An 18,875-nucleotide genomic window follows, 5' to 3' on the forward strand; every position below is an offset into this window, starting at 1 on the left:
TTATGTTAAGATTCTCGTGATGTGTTTGGATGTTCTTGTCAATCACAACACCGCCTTGACATTGCAAAAATAACCATACTTTTTCCTTTTGTTGAGCACGGAGAACACAAAGAGCACAAATATGACTAAGAAAGAGCACAAAGAACACACACATGAACCCATACATGAGTACAAATATGGAAATACATTAATAAATAAGTGTAGACATATGGAAACAGATAAATGCCAAAATGTGGCGAAAGAAATAAATACACTAAAACAAACAAAAAAATAGAGAAATTAATGTGAAATTGTGAAAATACCAAAGTAAAGATGTGGAAGTATGTGACTGATTTTACTGACTGTAGTGATTCATGTCCTAAAGTAACTAGACACCCTTTCTTCTGATTAATTTCAGCTGCTTTACGGCATCTGACACAGCTGTATTATTTACATAGAAAAACACTGACCAATAGAACAGGACTTTCTACAGAAACTTTGTGGTGACAGACCCGGTTTCTAAATCTAGTCTCAGATCAAACAGATCTGACACTAAACTTTAGTATGAGTGAGGCCTTCATTCATCAGACCTGGCTGTATTCAGTCAGCTCAGTCTCATCACTGCAATGTGCTTCATGTGTTGCTAAGGTAACTGAAGGGGCATAGCACTGTACACAGCACTGTGTGTCCATACAGTCCTATACAGCCAATGAAGAGACTGACCTCAGTGACCCGAGTCCTCCTCCATTGTGAGGTCATGTCGATGACATCACAGAGCCTATAAAAAGGCAGGTTCCCCCTCATTGGCTCAGTTCGGATTCAGCAGCTCGGGAGACGCTTGATTCCTGCGTTCACACTGACGCCATTTAGCTGATTTAGCTGATTTTGCCTAGAACCATCTTATCTAGAACCATAAAGAGGTTCTACATTTGCTTGGGATATACAGGGAACAGTCCTTACAACCTTCTTAACCTTCTGACTTTTATTTCCTCTTTCCATCTACAAGGGAAAATGCAAACCAAAGAAGTCCTGAGGAGTTTGGGCTACGAGGTGGTGGATTTCATTGGTAAAGGGAGTTACGGTGAGGTTAAGCTGGCCACATCTCAAAGGCACTCCAACCATGTGGCTATCAAAATAATGCACCGCAGGCTGGCATCACATATTTTTGTCTCTAAACTTCTGCCCCGGGAACTGGCCATTCTGAAAAGAGTAAAGCACCCTCACATTGTTCAGGTGCATGAAATCTTTGAGATGCCAAACGGACAGGTGTTTATTGTGATGGAGGCTGCCGCAATGGATCTTCAACAGAAGATCTGGGAGCTCGGCCGCATTCCCATTGGCCAAGCAAAAATGTGGTTCTCACAGCTGCTCAGTGCAGTGGCCTATCTACATCAGCAGAACATTGTCCATCGTGATCTTAAATGTAAAAACGTTCTGCTGACTGCTAACGACCAAGTCAAATTAACCGACTTTGGTTTAGGCCGTTTTTCAAGGGGCTTTCCTGACTTAAGCAAGACCTATTATTGCACTCCCGAGTATGGTGCACCTGAGGTGCTTTTGGAAAAACCCTATGATCCAAAAAAAAGTGACGTGTGGAGTCTAGGTATTATCTTTTACTCCATGGTCACCGGATCCACACCCTTCAAAGTTAACAGTTTGAAGAGTCTCCTACGTGTCCAGCGAGAACCCTTGGTGTTCCCACGTAGGATCACAGTGGAGGAGCCCTGTCGGGCCTTCATATCTTATATGCTGCAGTACGACCCCTCCACTCGGCCGTCTGTGACAGAGGTGGCACAGCACCCTTGGCTGCAGCCGAGGCAGGAACGGTAAGTAAACCACTGTGCAGGTATACATACATGAAGAACATTTTGAATGGGTCACTCAAAGTAAAGAGCTGTTTTGCAAATAGGTAACATACAGTATTAGTTCACTAACGATAAGTACACTAACACATTGCTTCTGTACTGTCTCCAGGGTTATTGGCAGGTTTGTGGTGGTGCCCGTTGAGGATCTGTGTCCAGACGTCAACCCACTTGAAACGTCAGAGGAAGAGTCTCAGTCTTCCTTCTCTTTGAACAGTAACATAGACAGTATATCCTCTTCTGCCTCTGAAAATGGGCTGGTGTTTTTCAGCACTCATCAGTCGACAGAGGAAGAGTCTCCGTCTTCTTCTTTAAGCAGAGACGTAGACGTTCTCTCATCTCATGGTGTCAGATGCGAAACTCTGATGCCTGAGCAGAAAGACAACAGCAGTGGAGCTGGTGCAAGTCTAACTTGCCAAAGGGTAGAGGCTGTGGAGGAGCACTATGGTTGCGTTAGCTGTAGTCCTGTTTGTGCTGCTATTAAAAGGGCAGCTAATGCTTATGTCAAGGCACCAATTCTCAGAGCCTCCCGGTCACTCCGACGGAGGATGAGGAAGTTATTCAGAGTTAACTCTGTGGTCCATGACACCACCTCTATTTCCCAGCAGAGTGCTCCTCATTCTGCTTCCCCTTCAGAAGCTCCTGCTTGTCTGTGTTCTGAGCAGAGACTCAAGGATGTGACTGTAGATGTCCCTCTCCATGGGCTAGTGGTGGAGACAGCACCTGTTCTCCCACAGCCCACAGTACAGAAAGGAACCAGGAGGCTGAGGTTCCCAAAATTTAAGGTATGTTAGGCAAATGTTGAGCGATCGTCACAGCCTCAGATTTTATACTTTAAATATTTGCTAGAAATGTTTCAGTTGATTCATATGTATCATTTTGTCTCGCCAACAGATCCTGAAGAAGACAGAGATTATTCACCCATTGTAGACATCTATTACGGCCCTGGTGATGACATACTACCGTTACACAATTTATTGGTCATTTATACGTTGTTCTGACCAGAGGAGGATGAGTCCCCCTAGTGAGTCTTGGTTCCTCCCAAGGTTTCTTCCTCCAGCTCTGAGGGAGTTTTTCCTTGCCACTGTCGCCTTTGGCTTGCTCACTTGGGGTTCATGTTGTATTTATTTATTTTTATTTGTCCTGTTTCCCGATTTCTGTAAAGCTGCGTTGCACCATCAGGTTGTAAAAAGCGTCATACACATCATTTGGACTTGTTATGTGAGGGGTAGGAGGGACACTGTCTAAACTGTGTCCATTAAGGGCAGTATAGCTCTGCACTCAGCTGAGGATATTGTTGGGTGGCTGATAGAACACTTTCTCTAGACATTAGGGATTGAGATGCCTCTGTAATGTTGCATGGACCTCGGGAACAGTGCCTCTGGACTGGCAATCCAAGGTTGTGGTCCTCATTAGGAAAGCGAACCAGAGAGTGTGTGGAAACGTTTGAATCATCACACCTCGGTTTCCCTCTAGAAAGTTTATGCCAGGGTAGTGCAAAGACGAGACTCAGAAGGAGAAATGCAGATTCTGTCCTGACCATGAAATGTTGGACCAGCTCTTCACTCTCTTTTGGATAGTTGAGGAGGCATGGGAGTTCAGCAGTTCTGTCTACATGTTTTGTGGACTTGAAGGCTTATGACCATGTTCTCTGAGACATCTTGTGAGAAGTGCTCTAGGTGCATGGGATGCAAGGGTCGGTGATGCGAGCTGTGCAGTCCTTGTACTCACTGAGTCAGAGCTGTGTCCATATTTTCAGCACTAAGTCAAGCTTGTTAAGTGTTGCCGTTGGTCTTTGTCAGGGCTGTGCCATGTGTCTGCTCCTGTTTGTGATATTTATAGACGGGATAGCAAGGCGTAGCCAGGGGCAGGATGGTCTGGGGGGCCTCCAACGCACACTTGACTAGTTTGTAGCTAAGTGTATAGTGGTTGGTATGAGAATCAGCACCTTCAAGTCTGAGGCCACAGTGGTATCCCACTCACCTTTCACGACCCAGGACTTGCTAGAGGGATTGTATCTTATAGTATCTTATCTTAAGAATGAAATAGGGGTGCGAATCTCTCTGTGTCAGGTGATTTGATTCAATTCTGATTTTTGAGGTCACGATTCAATTCAGAAACAATCTTTGATTCAGGAACCATTTTTCAATTCAAATGGTCTTTAAATTTGATTTAAATTAAGTGACTGATGAAGATGAAACGACATTGTTGTCATGGTGGGTCAGGCCAGACACAGGGGGATGAACACTCGCAGAGATGGGTGCAATGCAAGTCCTTTAATAACACAATAGAAAATCATACAAAGAGCAAACCAAAGCAAACAAAGCAGCAACTAACGGGAATAAACAGGAAAACAACGTAAACTCGACAAACTAGAGGGCGAACACAAAGCACACCTGAGACCGGGGGACTCTGGGAGCTGAGCTAGATGAGCAGGGCAGGGAACAGAGGGAACCAGCCGCAGAACCAAAAACGGCTAGGCCAACCAAACCTGGCAACGCAGTGTGGAAAAGGGTCGCCTAGCTGGAGCGAGGGTCGTGGGTATAAGGTGGCAGTGAGTGAAAGCATCTCGCTAAACACATGAACATGAAACACGACACTGAACCGACACAATGAACCAAACACACATGAACGCAACTGAACCAGAACCGAGTCACTGAATAGATACAAGAACAGAAACATAACAAAAAGTCCTTAAGTGGGCAGCGGCTCGGAATCGCCGCATTCTTGCTAGTAGAAAATGGAGCATTTTGCTTTCATATTTTGAAGTTTACTTTAGTCTGTTTATGTTCAAAACGGAAAATAAAAAATGTAGTTAATTATGTATTTCAGTGTATTGTGGTTATTCATGTGTGTGTGTGTGTGTGTGTGTATATAGCAAGAATATGTTCTTTGTTCTTCTGTCACTGATAAAGTGGATATATACATTTTTTGCATTATAAATACAAAATTATTTTATATATATCACATATATCAACACCGTGAACCTAACCATACAGCTGTAGCCTATATGATATGGCTATGTAAAAGTGCTGTGTGGTTTTGCAGAATTCATGTGTCAATGGAATTGGGGGCCAGAAAATATGGTTTCAGAATCAGAATCAGAAATACTTTATTAATCCTAGTAGTGAAACTGCAGTTGCTATAGTTGCAGCGGTTTGTGTAAGAATAAACACTCTATAAAGTTTAAAACAAAAATAGAAAAAAGGTTTATAAATTATAAGATTAAATGGTATTTAGAGTATGAATATAGTTTTATGAATAAATGGCAAAGTGACAATAACTGTGATAATAAATATGGAACAGACCGCCCAGAGCATTAGGCCAAATGGTGTTAAATGCACTGGAGAAATAAAAAAACATGATCCTTACAGTGCTGGCTGGATTATAGCATCCTCAACTCCCAGACAGGACTGTGCCGGAGCTCATCCAGGACTAGCTTCTCCATGGTCTTCATGATGTGTGACGTCAGTGCCACTGGCCTGTACTCCTAATGTCACTGGGTCGCGGCATCTTCTGGACAGGAACAATGCAGTACGTTTTCCACATCCACGGGACATAGTGCAGTACTCCGCAAAGCTGTGTGGCACAGGCCTAGCATAAGGCTTTGGCACAGGCCCCTGGGATGGACACCATCTGGGAGAACAGAGAACACAAACATGAGTAAGAGAGTAAGCTAATCCAGAGTCTCGTGGAGAAGCCTTAATATGCTAATTTCGAATGTGAGGCATTAACTAACTTACGTTCTCAAATGACTCACCTAAATACATTTGAACATGCAATGATAGATTCTCAACTTCACACAGAGCTTACGTTTACTTGCTATGTTCTTTTGTATTATTCACTGAGATTGGGTAATGAATATATGGTCTCTTATTACTGAAAGGAAAGGAAACTTTTCTTTTCTCGACAAAAGAACAGACGTCTTCATTTGATCAAACAGACACGAGCTAGAAATTACACCAAAAAGAACAATGTGACGTGAAACACTTGAGGACAAACATCAGTTACATGAGTCTGTTTGCTTCACTATATGTGTGTGTGTGTGTGTGTGTTATAGGGTCACTCCAGACAAAGTGCCTCCAGAGGGAGGTGAGAGTTGTGTTGTTAGACGGGGAGTAGAGTGTCTGGGTTGATTCACAAGTACCCCAAGACGTTTTAAGGATCTTGGTCCGAGGTACTCTCCTAAAACTACATGCCATGGCTTTACTAGAATTTGACTAATTGTGTTTTCTTGCTGCTTCTTTCTTAAAATGTTCTTCTACAATAATAGTATGTTCCTTCCAAAAGGAAAACACATTCAACCCTAAATCAAAGCCTTATGCTAGGTAGCCTGTATAACTCATTTAAAGCTGGTGAGGAATCTCAAGAATGAGTATTAGAGCTAGAAGTCCTGATTCTGAAGTAAGAAACACTCCTGAACACCTGCACAGTTTAAACTCATGCAAATAACCAGAGCTGAATTCACTGATATTTGGACTACACTCACTTCAACCAGAAATCAGCTCTGTGAGCAACACTTGTGAGATGAACAACTCATAGCAGGTACCCCCATCTTTTTAGTCTTTTCCCCCACCCACGCTGCAGGCCTGTTAGGATGCTTGTGAACGTTGGGGCCTTGAACCAGTAAACAGCACTGGCCGCTTCGCCCCGTGTGGAGCAAAATAAAAGAAAATAAAAGGGTAGCGCTAAAATAGCTTCATCAAATGTGAGGCTTGAGTCGTTTCTGGCTCCTTCTCATCCCCTGCCCACTCTTCCATTCTCTGTCTCTCTCTCTAGCCTCAGCTCCTGCTAACTGTGCTATGGGGTTGTGTATCCCACTCTCTCCAGGAGAAAGTCAAACTCTCAGTTCTAGCCACTCCGACTACAACAGGTCATCCACAGTACAGCGACAGTCCCTTACTGGTAGCTGACAGTGAACCTGCACCCCAAGCTCATCTGGCTTCTCCAACCAAACTGAGACCCAGGCTAGCACGGCTGCTCTGCACTCTGAGCTCACTAACTATCAGACTGAAAGTTAGGATGGTTACTCAAACATACTCTGCTAAATCTGTTAGTAAACGGCATTAAAAGATCTAACAGACACTTCTTGTAAGTAATAACAGTGTATTTTACTCCAGAATCCTCAGAGCAAAACTATTGTCCTGCTGTACTTCTGCTGTTTTTCAGCCCTCTCTCCCTGGAGCCCCGCCCCTCTCTCTCAGGAACCAATTGAATACACTGAAAGCGTGTGATCCTGCTAAACTATCCAATTAGAAAGAAGATACAGGAAAACTGACAGATCCACATAACGTTGTAGTGCACTGAGCACATGTTCACCCTGTTCATTTCAACCAAACTCTGGAGCTTCTTTTTTCTCCTTTTTTCAATGATAGACTTCCTTTAACCATTACATGAACGTACAGACTATTAAAACATTAGTTTCCTCACCTTTGCCAACTATATTTTACAAAAAAACCACAAAGATTTTAACACTATTGCTGAATGAAACAATAAAAATAATAATTTCACAAAAAATATTAGTTATTTTTATTTACCTTTTTTTCCCTTTTTTCTTTGTGCTGTTTACAACATGCCACGGCTTTTAAGTGCTTCATATTTTACTAACTGTGTTTTCTTGCTGCAATTTTCTTAAAATGTTCTTGTACAATAGTAGTATGTTGGTATAACGCAATTCGGAAAGTAATTCAGAAAGTAATTGTGATAAACTGGTTACGACTCTTGAAATCTTCAGTAAAGTCGATGTACATATATAGTTCTGAGAAGGTCTGTATTATTTTGCAGAGGCAGTATCATAGCTTGTGAGTTTAATCTGAGGTGTGATCATTGCTTGTTGAAAACTTTACCCACTATCCGACCAGGATGATTTGAAATATAGTCAACTATGGCCATTTTTTTGTTAGTGTTAGTTAAGAATAAGCTTGAATGTTTTTTTCAGTGCTTTTTGTTGTAGTCAGTTTGGTTTTAGATTGTGTGGGTATTAAGTTTACGTTCAGCTTTTTTCCACTTTCTAGCACTTATTTTTATATCTGTTTAGTCATTTACTGCGTCATATGCTTACTAACTGCTTTTCCATTGTGTTTACAGTCTATTCCCACAGGTATATCAACAAACTAAACAAAAAGCCCAGTAGCAGTTTACCCCTACAACCAGCTTTATTTCAGTGCCCAAATCAACTGCAAGCGGGAAGTCCCTGCTTTTTATGGCTGCTGCTGCTTTTTGACTGTATGAAGTGTGGCATGTTTAGTCTAGAGCCTTTTTCCACCGCTAGTGATAATGATCGTGTTTTTACTGAATGTGAGCTAGTTCACTCTTTGGTGGTTAAAGTGGAGCAGTTAGAGGTGAGCATCACGGCTTTACTAAAGGATAGAGAGCCAGAGTCACTGACAGCAGCCCCGGATGCTTTAGGGAGAGCTAGCACCCCCCTCCACTCCGGAGTTAGCTAAGCTAAGGCTAATGCTAGCGCTAAGACCAAAGCTAGCCCACCAGAACACCAAACAGGTTTACCCCTCAGTGAAACACCCGCTGAGGAGCCTGTTCAGCGTACTCTGCTCAGAGGAGACTCTGTTATCTGACACGTGAAGATAGCTCGTCCTTTAGAGGCTCCAGCAGAACCGTTAGCTGTTTACCAGGAGCCAGAGCGCCGGACATTAGCGCCCACCTTAAGCAGGTAGCTAACAGGAGATATTCGAGGGTAGTTATTCATGTAGGGGCAACGATATTCATCTGCGGCAGTCAGAAGTAAGTAAGGATAACATTAAAGAGGGGGTTAAACTGGTCCAGACAATGTCTGATGTGGTCATTTGCTCTGGCCTTATCCCAATGAGGCGCGGCTCTGAGTCTTACAGCTGACTCACAGCGCTAAATCACTGGATGTTCAAGTGGTGTTCGGAAAATCATGTGGGCTTCATAGATAACTGCTTAGAGAGCGAGAGAGAGAGAGAGAGAGAGAGAGAGTCGTGTTTAGTATGAGCTCTTAAAATTTCTACCTTTCTTCATTTTTAAAATGAGATTAATCACAGAAATCAAACTGATTATAATTATAATATCAAAAAAACGTCATTTCAGTTTAAAAAAAATTTATTTGGATATAATTAGACAGAAAAACAAGCAAAAATAAGAATCAGAAGGAGAGCAGCTAGCAGAGCAGCAAGCAGCGTAGCCGTTAGCCGTTAGCAGTGGAAGCAGATTCAGCAGAAGCAGAATCAGCTCCAGAAAGAATCCAGAGGAAAACTGAACAGGGAGCTGTAGACCTGCTACACCCACCGCTGAGACCAACCACACCCGACTAAACCAGGAGCAGAGACCAGACAGCCCCCACACCTGCGCCTCACACTGGGGTAAGAGACCCGCTCCCACAGAGCGACAGAGTCACAGACCGGAGACCATCACCCTAAACTAAGGTCTGAACTCAGGTATGAAACTCTAGCTACAGAAGAGGAGAACGTGCTCAGATAGCGCTAACCCCGCTAAGTTTGCTAAAGCAGCTAATCTGGCAGTTACTGCGAGCCTCCTCTGATTGGTCAGCTGCTACAAAAACTGCTACAACCAATGAGAATGGCCTCAGCAGCAGCAGCTCCGCCTTCCCACATGTTTGACTTTCCCACAGACGCTGGATCAGAGAGCAGCAGACAGCAGCATAAACAGAGGCAGCAGAGAGAGAACCCTGAGACCCTGTTTAAAGACTGCAGCTCCATCAGAGGGAGAAACACCACCACCAACCTGCTCTTCTACACTGAGCACAGTCCAGCATGGCATTCGGCTCTGTGCAGATATTTCACACACACCACAAAGAGAGGCATCTGCAAGGGCCGCCAGTTATACATCTTTGAGGATGCAGAAAAAGATGCAGAGAACAGGCTCCTAACAGTGAAGCTGTACCAAAACGGCACAGTGATGGTGCAGGGGAGTGAAGACGCTCTGCTGGAATTTGAAATGGCTTTTCCCAGTCTCACAAACCTGGCCAACCAAGAAAGAGCTGAAGCCCCCAGCACAGTCCCCAGCCCAACCCCCACACTTGAACAAACACCTGCTGAAGGGGAAACAGAGCCCCCACAACATTACTGTAGATCACAGCCCTCGCTCAGTCAGCACTAAACAATGAACTGGCAAGGGTTCGAGACAACACACACAAAGAACTGGAACAAATTAAACAGGAACTGAAAACAGAAATTTGGAGCCTCAAGGAAGAGCTGCACCAGAAAGACACCACCATAAAGAACCTAAACACACAGATCCAGACACACACTGAGGAGCTGAACACTCCACTCACTGCCAGCCCCTCACAATCCAGACAGATTTAAAATCTCCCTGCTACACAGCAAGACCACCACAAGCCCTCGTCTGAGGGAGCAGCTGAGCAGCAGAGCAGCAGACCAGCCACCGTGGAGAAAGACACAGACATTGCCATTCTGATTGATTCAAACGCAAAATTCCTGCAGGAGGATTTACTCTTCCCAGGTCAGAAAACAGCAAAAATATGGTGCCCAAAAATAAAAGATGCCCACAGAATTCTCTCTGATTCCAAACTTAACACTGCTAAATCTATCATTATCCACACTGGCACCAATGACCTCAGAACAGAGCAGGATAGGGTAGGAAGACTGATGTGCAGAGTAGCAGAGAGAGCTGCTGAGTCCTTTCCTAACACCAAAATCATTATCTCCACCCTCCTGCCCTGCAAAGACTTCCACCCAGCCACCATCCACAAGATCAACACAGACATCTCTAGAGGATGTGCCCTCATGCCTAATGTGCACCTGGCCCACCACTCTAACATCACCCCCCACCATCTCTACGACCATGTGCACATAAGCAAACACATGGTCAGAGAATTTGCCAGGACACTTAAAAATACTACACTTGGCAGACATTCCCACTCAACACAGGAACACGGAGGAATGGTTCCCAAGACCACAACACAGCTTCAGGCACGCAGCCATCAGCCCTACCATCCACAAACACCTCCTGAGAGCCCGACACCTACCTGGACAGCATAATTCTCCTCACACCCCGCCAACTGGACCAGCCTACCGGGTCACACCGTCCAGACCAGCACAACGCCCCCCTCCAACCAGACCAGCTCATGTATTACCAGCAACGGACCAGCACAACGCCCCCCTCCAACCAGACCAGTGCACCGGCCCCACCCTGAACATGCACCCCGAGCAGCCCCCCTCACTCAGGACAGGGCCCTACAGCAGCAACGCAGCTATGCAGAGGTCCTTCGTACTCCACAGAGCTCTACACAGATGGGTAACATCAAACAGTTGCTACAGTACATCTGTGCAAAACTCCCATAGCTCATATATGCAGCACACTTACAGTCACTACTTCAATCTTTTTCATTATAAAATGAACTTGTAGTGGACTTCTTGTTTTGTTTTTGAATGCATTTATTTATTTTCCCCAATATATTCAGTATTAATAGATTTCTTTATTTATCTCATTTTAATCAGAAAAGGAGATTTACTATTAACATGGCTTCACTCTCAATTAGCATAGAACATTCAAGGTTTAAAATCATCAACATTTGGGTTTAAAAATCTAGATGAAGACTTTCAAAACAATATCAAAAACACTGATCTTCTAATACTGCAGGAGACTTGGTGTAGGACTGATACGACCACTCACTGTCCCCAAGGCCACAGAGAGATCATCATCCCTTCCCAAAAACTGAACTCAGTGCGTCGGGGCAGAGACTCGGGAGGAATAATCATATGGTACAAAGAAAACCTACACAGTTTTTTAGACACATTGAAAATTGGAAAATTTTACATTTGGCTTAAAATAAAAAAGGCATTATTATCTATGAAAAAAGATCTGTTTCTCTTTGCCATATATATTCCTCCAACAGAGTCCCCTTACTGCTCTGAAGAGATGTTCCCAGAGCTAGGAAAGGAAATATGCCATTTCCAGGCGCAGCGAAATGTGCTGATTTGTGGGGACTTCAATGCTAGAACTGGAACACAGCCTGATTATATTAATATAAAAAATGACAAATACATTAACAATAATATGCCATCCATTACTAATAACCCTTCTTATGCCCATAGAAACAATCAAGATTGCACGGTCAACAAAAGTGGTAAAGACCTCCTGCAGCTCTGTCAAAGCCTGGGTCTGTACATCGTCAACGGTAGGTTACGAGGGGACACTTTAGGAAGGTATACATTTTGCTCACCTCTTGGGAATTGTACAGTAGATTACATCATAACAGATTTAGACCCTTTCTCTCTTAGCGCATTCACTGTAAAAACACTAACCCCTTTGTCTGATCACAGCCAAATCACTGTGTTCATTAAAAGGGCAGAAAATAACAGCAGTGCACACACACAGCCCAGTAAGCTGTACAACATCCATACAGACCATACAGATGGGCCCAAAACAGCACAGAAGAGTTCCAGAAAGCAGCTGCAAACCAAGAAATTCAGACACTTTTAGACTCCTTTCTGGACACCACATATGTTCCCAGTAAAGAAGGAATCAATCTGGCAGTAAGAAATATGAGTATGATTTTTGACAAAACAGCTAAAAAAGCACAATTAAAAAATAGAAACAGATCAAAACCCAAACTCAAAAAAGAAGACAATTGGTTTGATCAGGAGTGCCAAAACATGAGAAAAGAACTTCGAAATTTATCAAATCAGAAACACAGAAATCCAAACAATGCACACATACGCCTTCTTTACTGTGAAACACTAAAGAATTATAAACATACACTCAGAACCAAAAAAGCTCAATATACATACAAGCAACTATCACTACTTGATTCAATAAATACAAATAGATTCTGGAATAATTGGAATAAACTTAAAAAGAAAGATTATGAAGAACTAGCCATATAAAATGGAGATACATGGACAAACCACTTCCAAACACTGTTTAAAAAAATAGAATTTGACCCAAATTCAGAACAAAGCAAGATAAACAGAAAACTAGAAAAAATAGAAATAGCAATTAAAAACAATCAAAATCCTTTAGACTTCTCAATTACTAAACAGGAGCCCAAAGACAAAATTAAAAAACTAAAACCAAATAAAGCATCTGGACCCGATGGCTTCCTGAATGAGACGCTACAATGTACCAGTTCAAAATTTAATTAGGCCATTTTAAAACTGTTCAATTTAGTTCTGAGTGTAGGTCACTTCCCTGAAACCTGGAACCATGGACTGATAATACCAATCTTTAAAAATGGAGATAAATTTGACCCTAATAATTACCGAGGCATCTGTGTGAACAGTAATTTGGGGAAGCTGATGTGCAGCATCTTAAATTCTAGAATCTTAAACTTCCTTATGAAGCACAGTGTCTTGAATAGAAGTCAAATTGGGTTTTTACCAAATCACCGCACCACTGATCATACTTACACCCTACACACCCTGACTAAAAAACATGTTCATAAAAATAAAACCAGAATATTTGCCTGTTTTATTGACTTTAAAAAAGCATTTGATTCTATTTGGCACCAAGGATTCTTTTACAGACTTCTAGAAAGTGGTGTAGGGGGTAAAACACATGATCTTATTAAATCAATGTACACAGGAAACAGGTGTGGAATTAAAATCGGTAACAAACAAACAGATTCTCTCGCTCAGGAGTGCGGAGTGAGACAGGGCTGCTGTTTAAGCCCAACCCTATTCAACATTTATATTAATGAACTGGCCAAAATACTAGAGGAGTCTACAGCTCCCGGTCTCACTCTGCACAACTCAGATCAAATTCCTGCTCTATGCAGACGACCTGGTCCTGCTGTCCTCCACAGAGCAGGGTCTACAGCAGAACCTGGACCTGCTGGAGCAGTACTGCCAGACCTGGGCCCTGGCAGTAAACCCCAAAAAGACAAAGATCATGATATTTCAAAAAAGATCCCGATCTCAATTTCTATTAGGCACACAGGAAATCAACCATGCCTCCAACTATAACTATTTAGGCATCACAATCAGTTCCTCTGGAAATTTCCATCAAGCAGTGAATCAGCTGAGAGAAAAAACACGCAGAGCTTTCTACACCATAAAACGTCAAATTTGTGCAGAAATTCCAATTAAAATTTGGCTAAAAATATTTGAGTCAGTAATGGAACCTATTGCCCTTCATGGCAGTGAAGTTTGGGGTCCGCTTACCAATCAACAATTTGACAAATGGGACAAACATCCAATTGAGACTCTGCATGCAGAATTCTGTAAAAACATGCACAGAAACTCCACTCTGACCAGGTACAGACTCAGTCAGCACAGCCTGGCTATAGAGACTGGCAGACACAAAAGATCCTGGGTTCCTCAGGAGAAGAGAACATGCCAGCAGTGCCAGCTCAACAAAACAGAGTCAGAGCTGCACTTCCTGACAGAATGCCCCAAATACACCCAGACCCGCCAACAATTCTACACCAAAATCAGCCACAGATACCCCAAATTCCTCAGCCTCTCCGACCCAGAGAAACTGCCCTATCTGCTAGGAGAGCGTAGAGAGTGCTGCTCACTCACAGCTCAGTACACCCTTGCCTGCCACCGTCAGAGAGACAGTGAGTGACCATATCAGCTTCTACACACTGTAACACACACTGACACAAACACTGAAACACACACTGACACACACTTTTTTTTTTTTTTTTATGTTAATAGTTCAAACTGTTCAGTAATGTTTAATCTGTTCACATTTCACAACTTTCCTGTAACCTGTAGCTTTGGCAATACAAATGTAGCTATATTTGTCATGCCAATAAAGCCCCCTGAATTGAAAAGTTAATTGGTTAAAGTTCGAGGACAAGCCTGTTTTTTTAGGTAGGGATGGCGTTCACCCCACACGGGAGGGTGCTGCCCTACTTTCGTGCAGCATAGCTCATAGTCTGCTAGTTAGTCGCTAGAGTCGTGTAAAAGGCTGCTGACAATCCAGAGCCTGGACCAGGCCACAGACAGACTGGCTAAACCGACTGCTTTAAGGCGTCACCCAGGTTTTACCGCATTGAGACTGTGTCTGTGTCCCGAATTAAACCCAAACATAGAATATCTAAATCAGCTCGTTTTAATAATTTAATTAGTGTTAAATTCTCACATTCAAACTATAACAGCACCACCTCAAACCTAAAGCTCGGTCTACTTAATATTAGACCATTAACCTCGTTGTAAATGAAATTATATTTGATCAGAAATTAGATATTTTCTGCCTTACTGAATCCTGGATTAGACCTGATCAATATTTAGCACTAAATGAAGCCACCACCGCAGGTTATAAACATGTACATAGCCCTAGATTATCAGGCAGAGGAGGTGAAGTATGCATACACTTGATATTATTCAAAAACACTGTATCACCTTCACTTCTTTTCAGATTCTCTACATTAATATATCACATTGCATTTATACTAATTCATATTTATAGGCCTCCAGGGCCCTACTCTGAATTTAAAAAAAAAATGAGTGATTTTGCTGCAGACTTGGCAAAGTTATAATAGTAGGAGACTTTAATATTCATTTTGAAAAAGCAGACGATCCATTAACAAAGGCGTTTGCATAGATCTTAGATTCTGTCTGCATGATACAAGACATGACTGAAGCCACACATTACTGTAATCATACCCTAGATTTAGTCCTGACCCTGGGTGTTAGCACTGATCATCTAAATATTCTACCTCAAAGCTCTACCTCCACTCTGACTAAGGACAGCCTTAGTCAATATAGAAAGGTACTCATTAAAGGCATGTACCCAAAACGCTTACATTAGCAGCCATAAAACCAAATCTTGATCTTAGTGTATTGTCTAATTACAGACCCATCTCCAACTTAACATTTATATCCAAGATATTAGAAAAAGCTGTGGCCCAACAACTCTGCTTATACCCGAGTAAAAATGACATGTATGAGAAATTTCAATCTGGACTCAGACCCAATTATAGCACAGACACAGCCTTAGTGAAGATTACAAATGATCTCCTTCTTGCCTCTGATCGAGGCTATGTATCTTTATTAGCCCTACTCGACCTCAGTGCAGCCTTCGGTACAATAGTAAAGACATGTGGAAATATGTGACTGATTTTACTGACTGCAGTGATTCATGTCCTAAAGTAACTAGACACCATTTCTTCTGAATAAATTCAGCTGCTTTACGGCGTCTGACACAGCTGTATTATTTCCATAGAAAAACACTGACCAGTAGAACAGGACTTTCTACAGAAACTTTGTGGTGACAGACCCGGTTTCTAAATCTAGTCTCAGATCATACAGATCTGATGCTAAACTTTAGTATGAGTGAGGTCTTCATTCATCAGACCTGGCTGTATTCAATCAGCTCAGTCTCATCACCGCAATGTGCTTCATGTGTTGCTAAGGTAACTGAAAGGGCATAGCACTGTACACAGCACTGTGTGTCCATACAGTCCTATACAGCCAATGAAGAGACTGACCTCAGTGACCCGAGTCCTCCTCCATTGTGAGGTCATGTCAATGACATCACAGAGCCTATAAAAAGGCAGGTTCCCCCTCACTGGCTCAGTTCGGATTCAGCAGTTCGGGAGATGCTTCATTCCTGCGTTGACACTTACACCATTTAGCTGATTTAGCTGATTTTGTCTAGAACCATCTTATCTAGAACCATAAAGAGGTTCTACATTTGCTTGGAATATACAGGGAACAGTCCTTACAACCTTCTTAACCTTCTGACTTTTATTTCCTCTTTCCATCTACAGGGGAAAATGCAAACCAAAGAAGTCCTGAGGAGTTTGGGCTACGAGGTGGTGGATTTCATTGGTAAAGGGAGTTACGGTGAGGTTAAGCTGGCCACATCTCAAAGGCACTCCAACCATGTGGCCATCAAAATAATGCACCGCAGGCTGGCATCACATCTTTTTGTATCTAAACTTCTGCCCCGGGAACTGGCCATTCTGAAAAGAGTAAAGCACCCTCACATTGTTCAGGTGCATGAAATTTTTGAGATGCCAAACGGACAGGTGTTTATTGTGATGGAGGCTGCCGCAATGGATCTTCAACAGAAGATCTGGGAGCTCGGCCGCATTCCCATTGGCCAAGCAAAAATGTGGTTCTCACAGCTGCTCAGCGCTGTGGCCTATCTACATCAGCAGAACATTGTCCATCGTGATCTTAAATGTAAAAACGTTCTGCTGACTGCTAACGACCAAGTCAAATTAACCGACTTTGGTTTAGGCCGTTTTTCAAGGGGCTTTCCTGACTTAAGCAAGACCTATTATTGCACTCCCGAGTATGGTGCACCTGAGGTGCTTTTGGAAAAACCCTATGATCCAAAAAAAAGTGACGTGTGGAGTCTAGGTATTATCTTTTACTCCATGGTCACCGGATCCACACCCTTCAAAGTTAACAGTTTGAAGAGTCTCCTACGTGTCCAGCGAGAACCCTTGGTGTTCCCACGTAGGCTCACAGTGGAGGAGCCCTGTCGGGCCTTCATATCTTATATGCTGCAATACGACCCCTCCACTCGGCCATCTGTGACAGAGGTGGCACAGCACCCTTGGCTGCAGCCGAGGCAGGAACGGTAAGTAAACCACTGTGCAGGTATACATACATGAAGAACATTTTGAATGGGTCACTCAAAGTAAAGAGCTGTTTTGCAAATAGGTAACATACAGTATTAGTTCACTAACGATAAGTACACTAACACATTGCTTCTGTACTGTCTCCAGGGTTATTGGCAGGTTTGTGGTGGTGCCCGTTGAGGATCTGTGTCCAGACGTCAACCCACTTGAAACGTCAGAGGAAGAGTCTCAGTCTTCCTTCTCTTTGAACAGTAACATAGACAGTATATCATCTTCTGCCTCTGAAAATGGGCTGGTGTTTTTCAGCACTCCTCAGTCGACAGAGGAAGAGTCTCCGTCTTCTTCTTTAAGCAGAGACGTAGACGTTCTCTCATCTCATGGTGTCAGATGCGAGACTCTGATGCCTGAGCAGAAAGGCGACAGCAATGGAGCTGGTGCAAGTCTGACTTGCCAAAGGGTAGAGGCTGTGGAGGAGCACTATGGTTGCGTTAGCTGTAGTCCTGTTTGTGCTGCTATTAAAAGGGCAGCTAATGCTTATGTCAAGGCACCAATTCTCAGAGCCTCCCGGTCACTCCGACGGAGGATGAGGAAGTTATTCAGAGTTAACTCTGTGGTCCATGACACCACCTCTATTTCCCAGCAGAGTGCTCCTCATTCTGCTTCCCCTTCAGATGCTCATGCTTGTTTGTGTTCTGAGCAGAGACTCAAGGATGTGACTGTAGATGTCCCTCTCCATGGGCTAGTGGTGGAGACAGCATCTGTTCTCCCACAGCCCACAGTATGGAAAGGAACCAGGAGGCTGAGGTTCCCTAAATTTAAGGTATGTTAGGCAAGTGTTGAGCGATCGTCACAGCCTCAGATTTTATACTTTAAATATTTGCTAGAAATGTTTCAGTTGATTCATATGTGTCATTTTGTCTCGCCAACAGATCCTGAAGAAGACGAAGATGATTCACCCATTGTAGACATCTAGCACGGCCCTGGTGATAACATACTACCTTTACACAATTTATTGGTCATTTATACGTTGTTTTGACCAGAGGAGGATGGGTCCCCCTAGTGAGTCTTGGTTCCTCCCAAGGTTTCTTCCTCCAGCTCTGAGGGAGTTTTTCCTTGCCACTGTCGCCTTTGGCTTGCTCACTTGGGGTTCATGTTGTATTTATTTATTTTTATTTGTCCTATTTCCGGATTTTTGTAAAGCTGCGTTGCACCATGAGGTTGTAAAAAGCGACATACACATCATTTGGAGTTGACTTGTTATGTAAGGGGTAGGAGGGACACTGTCTAAACTGATTGAGATGCCTCTGTAATGTTGCATGGACCTCAGGAACAGTGCCTCTGGACTGGCAATCCAAGGTTGTGGTCCTCATTAAGAAAGTGAACCAGAGAGTGTGTGGAAACTTTTGAAGCATCACACCTCGGTTTCCCTCTAGAAAGTTTATGCCAGGGTAGTGCAAAGATGAGACTCAGGAGGAGAAATGCAGATTCTGTCCTGACCATGAAATTTTGGACCAGCTCTTCACTCTCTTTTG

The 18,875-nt window shown here is 43.1% G+C and overlaps 2 protein-coding genes and 1 non-coding gene across 3 annotated transcripts; all 3 read left to right on the forward strand.

Annotated features, from left to right (window-relative positions):
- The first annotated feature begins 990 nt into the window (after positions 1 to 990).
- On the forward strand, positions 991 to 2,771 carry LOC140549662 (testis-specific serine/threonine-protein kinase 6-like). Its single transcript, XM_072673412.1, has 4 exons — positions 991 to 1,805; positions 1,954 to 2,188; positions 2,507 to 2,626; positions 2,736 to 2,771. The coding sequence occupies exons 1-4, from the start codon at positions 991 to 993 to the stop codon at positions 2,769 to 2,771; spliced, it is 1,206 nt and encodes a 401-aa protein (XP_072529513.1).
- A 4,842-nt stretch (positions 2,772 to 7,613) lies between these two features.
- LOC140550471 (U4 spliceosomal RNA) lies at positions 7,614 to 7,756 on the forward strand. The gene has a single exon (XR_011979168.1). It is a non-coding gene; the product is annotated as a U4 spliceosomal RNA (small nuclear RNA).
- An 8,771-nt stretch (positions 7,757 to 16,527) lies between these two features.
- LOC140549663 (testis-specific serine/threonine-protein kinase 6-like) lies at positions 16,528 to 18,316 on the forward strand. The gene is made up of 3 exons (XM_072673413.1): positions 16,528 to 17,342; positions 17,491 to 17,783; positions 18,273 to 18,316. The coding sequence occupies exons 1-3, from the start codon at positions 16,528 to 16,530 to the stop codon at positions 18,314 to 18,316; spliced, it is 1,152 nt and encodes a 383-aa protein (XP_072529514.1).
- Positions 18,317 to 18,875: the final 559 nt, after the last annotated feature.

Source organism: Salminus brasiliensis, chromosome 2, assembly GCF_030463535.1.
Source record: "Salminus brasiliensis chromosome 2, fSalBra1.hap2, whole genome shotgun sequence".
NCBI classification, from domain to species: domain Eukaryota; kingdom Metazoa; phylum Chordata; class Actinopteri; order Characiformes; family Bryconidae; genus Salminus; species Salminus brasiliensis.